Source organism: Tetrao urogallus (assembly GCF_951394365.1).
Source record: "Tetrao urogallus genome assembly, chromosome: 13".
Lineage (NCBI taxonomy): Eukaryota > Metazoa > Chordata > Aves > Galliformes > Phasianidae > Tetrao > Tetrao urogallus.
This window is the reverse complement of record NC_136826.1, coordinates 14,646,340-14,656,128: the sequence shown is the minus strand read 5'-3', so window position 1 is coordinate 14,656,128 and position 9,789 is coordinate 14,646,340. Positions and strand designations below refer to the sequence as shown.

The 9,789-nt window shown below is 52.4% G+C and overlaps 1 protein-coding gene across 1 annotated transcript; it reads left to right on the top strand.

Annotated features, from left to right (window-relative positions):
- Positions 1 to 252: 252 nt before the first annotated feature.
- ZIC3 (Zic family member 3) lies at positions 253 to 2,580 on the top strand (the record flags this gene model as incomplete). The annotated part of the gene is made up of 3 exons (XM_079542072.1): positions 253 to 1,306; positions 1,787 to 1,950; positions 2,398 to 2,580. 3 exons carry the CDS (start codon positions 253 to 255, stop codon positions 2,578 to 2,580), a joined length of 1,401 nt encoding a protein of 466 aa, XP_079398198.1.
- Positions 2,581 to 9,789: the final 7,209 nt, after the last annotated feature.

The window sequence follows — 9,789 nt, the reverse complement described above, 5'->3', positions numbered from 1 at the left end:
GCCCTGCCCGGCCCGGCCCGGCGGGGGCGGGCGCCTCGCCTCCAGGGGCGGCGGGTGGGCTAGGGGCTTTTCTTTTTTTTTTTTTTCTTTTTTTTTTTTGTGACGGGTTGGGGGGGGAGGGGGGCGGGGACGCGTTTTGGGGTGGTTTTGTACTTTTTTGGGGGCGGGCGGGAAGGAGGGAGGGAGGGAGGGAGGGAGGAGGGGCGGGGGGGGCCAGGCTGCCGCTACCGCCGAGCCGCCGGCCCCGCGCCCATGACGATGCTGCTGGACGGAGGGCCGCAGTTCCCTGCGCTGGGGGTGGGCGGCTTCGCGGCGCCCCGCCACCACGAGATGCCGGGCCGCGACCCCGCCGCCGCCGCCGGGATGGGACTGGGCCCCTTCGGGGACTCCTCGCACGCCGCCGCCGCCTTCAAGCTTAACGCGGCCCCGCACGACCTCGCCGCCGGGCAGAGCTCCGCGTTCACCCCCCAGGCTCCCGGCTACGCCAGCGCGCTCGGCCATCACCACCACCACCATCACCACCACGCCGGCCAGGTGCCCTCGTACGGCGGGGCCGCCGCCTTCAACTCCACCCGCGACTTTCTGTTCCGCAACCGTGGCTCCGGGATCGCGGACGCGGGCTCCGGCACGGCTCAACACGGCCTTTTCGGCGGCTCTCCCGGAGGTTTGCACGGTCCCGGAGGCATCCCGGACAGCCCGGGCTACCTGCTCTTCCCCGGGCTCCACGAGCAGAGCCCGAGCCACACGTCCCCCGGCGGGCACGTGGACAACGGACAGATGCACCTGGGGCTGCGCGGGGATCTATTCGGGCGGCCGGACCCGTACCGCGCCGTCTCCAGCCCTCGCACGGACCCTTACGGCGGGGCCCAGTTCCACAACTACAACCACATGAACATGAATATGGGCGTGAACGTGGCCGCTCATCACCACCACCACCATCACCACCACGGGCCCGGGGCTTTCTTTCGGTACATGAGGCAGCCCATCAAGCAAGAGCTGTCCTGCAAGTGGCTCGACGAGAGCCAGCTCAGCCGGCCCAAGAAGAGCTGCGACAGGACTTTCAGCACCATGCACGAGTTGGTCACCCACGTCACCATGGAGCACGTCGGGGGGCCGGAGCAGAACAACCACATCTGCTACTGGGACGAGTGCCCGCGGGAAGGCAAATCCTTCAAGGCGAAATACAAACTGGTCAACCACATTCGGGTGCATACGGGGGAGAAGCCTTTTCCCTGCCCCTTCCCCGGCTGCGGGAAGATCTTTGCCCGCTCCGAGAATCTCAAGATCCACAAGCGGACGCACACAGGTAAGGGCCGGGGCTGCGCGGTGCCGACCGTGCGGGGGGAGCCGTGGAAATGCCGATGAGCCCCCGTTTGTGGAGATTCCGCCTCTTTTTTTTCCCCTCTTTATTTGATTTTCAGGCCCGCTTGGCGTCTCTCCTAATTAAATCAGTGAGACTTTGCTCAAAGTCTGTTTATTTGCAGCTCCGTCTTCCTTTCGGCTGCGGGAAAGTGGGGGGGGGGGGTGAAGGCAGGGAGCAAAAGTGTTCTGGGCGCTGTGTGGAGCTGCCCAAGCTGCCGGGCCCATCTCAGGGCTTCTCCTTGCTCGGCCACATTAACAGTAACAAAGACTGACCCGAGTGTAACAAACGCCGCTGCCCCTGTCCTTTTCTTTGTTCTTTTCTTTTTTTGGGGGGGTCCCAGTGTATCCTCGTGGTGAGGGTGGAGGGAGGGAGCTGCGGGACGGAGTGAGGAGTTGCCTTCTTCACCCTCTCTGAATTTCACAGGTGAGAAGCCCTTCAAGTGCGAGTTTGAGGGCTGCGACCGGCGCTTCGCCAACAGCAGCGACAGGAAGAAACACATGCACGTCCACACCTCGGACAAGCCCTACATCTGCAAGGTGTGCGACAAATCCTACACCCACCCCAGCTCACTTAGGAAACACATGAAGGTAATCACCCCCTGCTCATCAGCTCTTACTTCTGAGCATCGCTGTGTGAAGCTGCCTGTGTGCTCAGGGCCGGACGGGGCAGAGCTGTGTGTTGCCAGCACAGCACTCCCAGCTCCCCACCCTGCTGTCCTTAGTGCCTGGGCCATGGCTGGAGCACAGCCCGGGGAAATGGCGTAGTTTCTTTTTGTGCTGCAGCTGCTGCTGGTGCAAGAGCTGCCTGGTTTGTAGGGCTCTGCACTCCGGAGAGCTGTGTAAATGCAGCCTGGGCTGTGGCTGCAGCCCCCCCATGCTGGGAAGTTGTTGGGAGCTGCAGTGGCACCGCACGGTGCTCGGAGTGACCGGCACGCCGCCGAGCAGGAGACCCCGATACCCCCCATGTGCACACAGCATCCCGACCTGCCTCAGCGCTGCCCCGGGCTCGCTCCCATCTTTACCTCTTGCTTTTAGGTGCACGAATCCCAGGGCTCGGACTCTTCCCCTGCAGCCAGTTCGGGCTATGAGTCCTCCACGCCCCCTGCGGTGGGCTCGGCCGGCAGCAAGGACTCCACGAAAACGCCGCCGGCAGCCCTGCAAGGGAACCCCGGCCACAACCCCGGCCTGCCCCCCAATTTTAACGAGTGGTATGTGTGAAGGCAGCGGCTGCCCGGCCAGAGACTGGACCAAATGCCTTGGGAACAAGGCAGAAAGGACAAGCCAAGCCCACTGCAGTTTGCTCCCACGGAAATGGAGTTTCTACACCGATGACCGCATAGGGCTAGTTAACTGCCAGGAACCGGAGGGGGGGGTGTCTTTTATTATTATATTATAATTATTACTATTTTTTGCAAGCCGAGACGCTGGACTAGCCATGTCCTTTTCTCAGGATTGGATTTCTTTTTTTTTGTCTTTTTTTTTTGTCTTTTTTTTTTTTTTTTCAGTCGCAGTCGTTTCTTTGATTTATTATTTTCCTTCTCCTTGCCCAGTACCTCCGATTCCCCACTTTTTACTTTTAATTTTGTTTTGTTTTGTTTTTCTTCTTCTTTCGGTGGGATGTTGACATGAGGATGAAAATTCTCCTTCGCCTTAGTGGTGATTGTTTAAACTTACAGTCTTAAACCGTGCCAAAGTCCTGTTATGTCTTGAACTTTCCTCTCTAGCTCTCCTGCTGCTTCTCTCTCTGCTCTCCTCCTCTTTCTCCTTCTCTCTCTCTCCAAGCATTACACTTGTGAATGTATTCTCATCTGATGGGGTCGGTCAGTATTTTTCAGGATGAGGATGTGGTGTTTATTCTACCCAGATTGTGACGTTTAGTATAACAGTTGCCTTTTTGTAATAACTTTTTTTGTAAATACATATCCATGATGCCATATTTATCGTTCGTAATTTAATTATTGATACAAAGTGCCGGGAACTGAACAATATTTATGGGGGAGAAAAAATTGTTTTCTAACAAAAAAAAAAAAAAAAAAAAATACAAACAGCAACAACAAAAAAAATCAACTCTGTACAGCTTTTGGCTATAACTGCTTTAGCATTAAAAGTTTATTGTTTTGGAAAGAGCCCCCGCGAGCCGTTTTTGACCTCCTTCGTGTCCCCTCCCCCTCCGTTTTCGGGGGCCGCCGTGGCCCGATTCGGGTCCGCGCCGTTGTTCTGGGGCCGGCGATGCGGGAGAAGCGTCCTCGTTCTCGCCGCTGCTTTTTCTCCTGCCTTTTTGTCCCCGCCCTCCGCATCCCTTCCCGAGCCGACGGAGCCCGGAGCGCGGCGGCGCCACCGGAGAGGAGCCCCGGGGGCAGCGGAGCCTCCCGACGGTGAGTACGGGGCCGAGAGCCGGCAGCGGGCTGCTTCCCGGAGGGAACACGGGCGACTTCGAGGCGCGCCGAACTTATTCCGTTATCGTCTGCTTTTGTTGTTTTGTTTTCGTTTTGCTTTTTCTTTATTTCCGATTAGGATTCGACTAAGCGTCTCCATCCCCAGGAGAGCTGAGGAACTCCCAACTCCGCCGAAGAGCCTCCGCCGGAGCGACGGTGGAAAAACGTTCCGTGCTCCGCTCCGGGAGGTGCCCGGCACCGCACGGGCTACGGCGGGACGAGTCGGCTCCGTGTCCCGCCGGTGCGCGGCCGCCGCTCCCCCCGGTGCCGCAGTCTCATCGTTCTCGGAGCTCTCTGCGGGTGGAGACCTCCCGGACCGCGCACCTCTGCCGTCCGGGAGCGACCCCCCCCTTTTCTCCCCCCCCAGTGGGCCCGTCTTGAACTTGACTCGGATGCACCGCGGGCTGTCCTGTCTCCTCTTGCATGAAGCTTGGGAGATCGGCCCACGGGACACTGCATGCTTTAAAAATTAACCTTAAGCGAATTTCTGTTCTCATCCTCTTCAATTCCATCCCCGAGAAAAAAAAAAAAGAAAAAAAAAAAAAAGAAAAAAAATATTTTATCTGGCAGGAAAAGAGAGGAGAAAGGTAGGTAGCAATCTCCGGTGCTGCACGTCTGAAAAACAAAACAAACCAAGCAAACAAACAAAAAATTCCAAGCCGGTTAAAAGAAGCTTTCCCACCTACTCTCATTGAATTTCTCTCCTTAAAACAGTTGCAGAGTTTCCCCGAGGTGCCCGGCCAGCCGTGCTCCCGCTGCTCGATGCCGTGGGCGCTTTTGCTGTGTGCGGAGCCCCGGGGCCGCGCCGGGCCAGGAAGAGCAGAGCCACCTGGGGCCGTCGGATTTTCCTCGGACGCCCACCTGTGTCGTGTCTGCGTCAGCCTCAGAACCGTGCCAGCCTCAGAAAGGTGCCGGTAGGCTCGGATTTGTTATTGGTTTGTTTGGAAGTGGGGAGAAGTGAGGTGTGCAGGGCTCCGTGGGGGTCCTCTGGGCTGAGGGCTCTGCCCTGTGCAGCTGGCGTGGTTTGGGGTGTGAGCTGCAATGGGGCCATGGCCCTTCATGGTCATGCTGGTTCCTGCCCTGCAGACCCTGATAAGTTGTGTCTGTGGGTTTGCAGCATGCCCCAGCCATGTTTCTAGCAAGGGCTTAAATCCAGCGACCTGTGTTATTTACCTCCTCTGGGTGACTGGGCAGGCTTGGTGTCTCCCCATCCAGCCGTAGGATGGGGAAGAGGGAACAGACCATTGCCTGCACCCTGCTGAGGACGGGCCTCTCTGCTGCTCTGTAGCAGCCCCCCAAAAAGGGGCAGGGGCAGCTGGGTTGTTTGTGTGTATTTGGGAATGGAGGTGATGCTTGGGATGGATGTACACAGGGCTGGCAGCCTGTTTTGGGGCATTGAGATGCTTTCAGAGGGAGATGCTTGGGGTTAGCAGTGAGAGGAGGAGGCAGCAGGGCCGTGTCCCCATGTACGTCATGTTGTGCTGCTGCTGTTTGTGGATAAATAAGGATGTTTTTTTTCTGTAAAAGAAGCCAAAAGGCTCCATTCCTCACTCTGGCCCACTCGGATAGTCTTAGAGCATAGGACGCTTCTTTATTCCTGCATTCCTTAGGCTGGCTGTGGGGTGAGCTCCTGAATGCAGTGCCAGAGCCTGGCAGTGGGGCACCCTCTGTGCTCACAATTTGGGGTATCTCCCTACAAACAGGGCAGAGTAGTGTTGGTGAAGCAGGTGCCCCGTTAGCACAGCTCTCGGTGTGTCATTAAGAATGGATCTGGTGTTGCACCCTGAAGGGTCCCAGGACTGCACGCAAAATGGGGCCGTATTCTGCTGTCCTCTCTCAGGCTGGCAGCCTTCTTGAAGTTGCTGTATGAGCGGGATTAGGTGGATTTGTCCCCAAACAAACTCAGAAGAACTCAGGACGGTTTTCTACAAGGGTTGAAATGGTGATTCATTGTGCTATAAAGAATCCAAGCAGAGGCAGGCGATGAGCTGGAGCCATTCCTTTTCTACCACGCTTTATGAGCCATGAATATTTTGATTCCTTTGGTGTCATTGTTTGTGCGTATCTGTCTCTGTGTCTGGTGTAACCCAATGAAAATAATATATTATTTTTTCAAGCTTTGTGAGTGCCGTTGGCTGCACGCAGGGGGAAGGCAGTCCCAAAGGTGTTTGATCAGGTTGTGCACAAGTGTCTCAGAGCCGCAGCACCAGGAATTAAGTTCCTTTTCTAACTCTGCTGGCTGCAAAGCCTTCGTTCCCAAAGCAGTGGTGGGCTGCAGCATTGTGTTTGCATCTCCTTTTTTGTTGGTTTCTTCTTTTTTTTTTTCTTTTTTTTTTTTTTTAAATAGTGTTCCCAGATTAAACATATTACGCACTAACTGACAGCAGCTTTTTCAGCTGAGCCTAACTTTCGGATTTCGCTGTTGATGCTTTCGGCATGACCAGACTACATGGAAAACACCTCTGCAGAAATGCACGCTTGTTTTGGAGAGGCAAAACTCTAGAGGAAGCTTTAAATTCTTTGCAGAAATTGAATTTTATCGGGCAGAAGGAAAGAATTTGCGTCGTGTTGACTTATCTACGCCTACAATTCCTGGAGCTGAGCCATTTGGTTCACCTCGCCGTGCCGTTTGCGTGCTTTAAAAACAGGCTGCGTGCCCCACGAGTGCTGCTGGAGCTCAGAGGGCTGTAACGGTGTGTAGAGGGAGCGAGGATTGTCCTGCTGAAGGCTGCATCAGAGCCTTGCAGGGATGGAGGGCAGCAGAGTAGCTTTGTGTTACGATGTGAGTTTTTACTCTTGGTTAACCAGGCCCGAAGGGTGGGGTGCAGCCTGGAGCCAGGCCTGCTTCCCCACATCATCCCTGCTTTTGGTGGCTTTGGGGGCAGAAATAAGTGCTGGGCCTTATCTGTGGGCCGTGGCCTTGTGCTGAGAGGTCACAGCGGGGTGGGAGACGTCAGCTTTGAGTTTCTGCTTGGTGCACAGAGAGCACTGATGTGGGGAAGGCTGGCAGCAGGCAGGGCGTCCCAACAGGCAATGAGCACTGCCCTGAAATACAGTGCCCTGAAATACACTGCCCACCAGCTCCTCTCTGAATCCCTCTCCAGTTTCACTGAGACAATAATATATTGCAAAAATACTCTTATTTTATTTTATTTTATTTTAATTTTTTCAATGACCGTTTTTGCCGCTTTCTGTACTTTGCACAACACAATTCTCACACTGTTTTGGTCAGTAAGGTGTTTTTCTTCCCTTTTCCCCTGTTTTTCTCCTTATTTTCATTTGTCGAGTGCCTGATTTTGCCTATGTTAGCGGGATGCAATTGAATTGAAGCTTTCACGTTTTGGGGCTGCAGAGAGAAATTTGGCCATCGCTTGAGGAAAAGTCTGATGTTGGGCTGAGGGCCGGTCTCGAATTCGGGGATAAATCTCTGTGCAGCTTTCTGTGTGCGCAGAGTTCTCAGCCCCACGCTGAGCCACGCGGGCAGAGCTCTGCTGCTCACTGGTGCAGATGGTCCCCAGACCGTGCAATTCCCACAATATTCCTATTAACTCAAAAAGAAGATGCTGCAGCTGTCAGCCACCCACCTTTCAGGACCGCTCCGAAACAGCATTGCTTCGTTTGGCAAAGTGCAGCAAGAAAAAGAAAGGGGAATTTTTCCCCCTTATGCCCTGTTGTTTTGGTTTTTTTTTTTTCCTTTTCCTTCAGTGTTCTGAGCCTCGCTTGCCAGATTTCATTTTGCCTTTTTCTTTTTGTGAAGCTGTTTAGACCAAAGAAACGCAATGTACCTGTGCTTCGGAGTGGAGGCTGAGCTTTCGTGTAATTGCCCGAATCTGGAAGTTGAATTGTATTTAAAAAAAAATGAGGCTATTAATAATAATCTAAGAACGGGCAACACTGTGGCGGTAAAATATAGATTTAATTTTTAATCTTGGGCCTGCAGAAGTATTTTAAAATAATGCAGTAAGTGGAATGATTTACTTTAATGTCTTTGCTAGCCCTCGATTTGTATTTAAAATGAGATTCCGGTGTGACGTTGCAATCTGCCCTTTTTTCAGTTTCCTTTTTGCTCTGTGCTGATGCGGGAGGAGCAGGCGGGCAAAGGACCAAAGGAGCAGGAACTGTGCCTTGAAGATTCTCCCGGCGCTTTCAGGAGGATGCTGGGCTGAGCCAAAATCAAAGTGCTCTGCTGAGCTCACGTTGTGCTGCTGAGGAGTTGCTTTCAGAGGAATTCCCTCACCCGGTCAGAAATCTCAGGTTGGCAATTTATTTTCTTTTTAAAGGGGAAAAAAAAAATAATTAAAAGACCTGAATAATGCTCAGTTCCTTTATAAAAATACAGGCAGATGTGGGGCATTGTAAGAATTATGATCATGATAAAAAGATGCAGTGGGCTGTGTGGAAACCCACGTGTGAGTGATTTCAGCAAGACCCCACCTGTGTCCCTGGCTGTGATTTCTGTCAGCTTTGCTTTGCATTCACGCTCTCTTTGTATGTTTACTATACCAGCACCAACCGTGTCAGCTGTATGGTGATGTCTGTAATCAGAGGACAGAGAAAAGCAGAGTGTGCTTGCATCTGGGTCTGTTACGTGCCATGCTCCCAATGCCTGTGGCACTCAAACAGCTTTTTAGAAATTTGTAACACAAACTTGAGCACCCGCAGTTTGAAAGCAAGGTTTGTTCTTGTCGTTTATCTTTCATCCCAGCTAGGTGAAAAAATACTCTTGTTAGAATAGTTTGCGTCAGTGTTGTGGTTGTGCCACACTTACATTTCATTGTTTTACCATAGGCTAAGAAATACTTTCTTTCCAGGCTGACAATAAATCACCGTGAAAGAAAGAAACCAGCATCAGTGCCCCCTACAAAGCTCACAGTCATAGAGGCATAAGTGAAACGTTTATGTTCTGAAAACGTTTTCTTCTTTTCAGTAGTATTCTGTTCTTAATCTTAGGCAGCCTTGTGCATAAAAGCTCGTCGTCAGTGCGAGTAAATCGTGCCCAGCAGAAGGGCGGACACAACGAAGGGGCATAAGAGAAATACTGCATTTCATAAACACAATCACCAGAGCATTAGGAGAGCAAACATGTGGTTTTATGAACATAGTTATAAATATTTAAACCTGCAAAATGAAAATGTTACTAAATGTCTGGTTTTCATTATCTTTCAATGAGCGTTTTCGTTCTTGGAAGCGTTGCTGGCTGTCTGCAGAAAGCGATCACCACCCCCTCCCCAGAATGAATGATGCATAATGCGAAAACGTGTTAAAATGCACAGTTGTTTGTAATATCTTCTACCAAAGTGGAAGACATTCTACCAAATTTGGTATTCTATTGAATCCCAGAGTATCCTTGCCCCACAAACAGGAACCAGCCTGCTTCTGTCAGCAACTTTCTTGCTGGATGTTAGGAAAAATCTGAGGGCAGTTTTGGAAATAGATGTCGCTCATTGCTCTTGGAGACGTGTCCTGTGATCCTTTCTCCTTCCTACAGAAGTCAAGGAAAGATGCCACAGCTGATTTTACCATCATGAATATGTTGCTTTGAAGTGTCAACAAGTGTTCGAACGTTCTCTGTGCCTCCATGGAAGGGTTTGGAGGCAGCAGGGGGAATTTCAGGCTGGGGAGCCACGATTCTGCCCCTGGATGGGCTGTTGCAGGGGTGTGAGTCTGCGCCTTTAAATAGGAGCATGGCAAACCGCAGCCGTACGGGTTGTGCAATTTTGCTTGCGTGAGTGGAGGCCTGTGAAAGAGCTGGGGCCACGCTGTGCATCACTGTTCGTAATAAGGCAGGTGTCTGGCTCCTGGGATCCTGCTCTCTTGGCTTCAGTCCTGCCCAGTCGTTGTATTCCCACAAGGCTCTGGCTGTGCCGTGTATGTCACGGGAGAAGATGCCAATTTATTTATTTATTTGTTTTCTGAATGCACCGGGAAACCCATTTTCTATTAGTTCCATATTTAATCCTGAGCACTGTGAGTTTCTGCTGTGCTGGGCAGA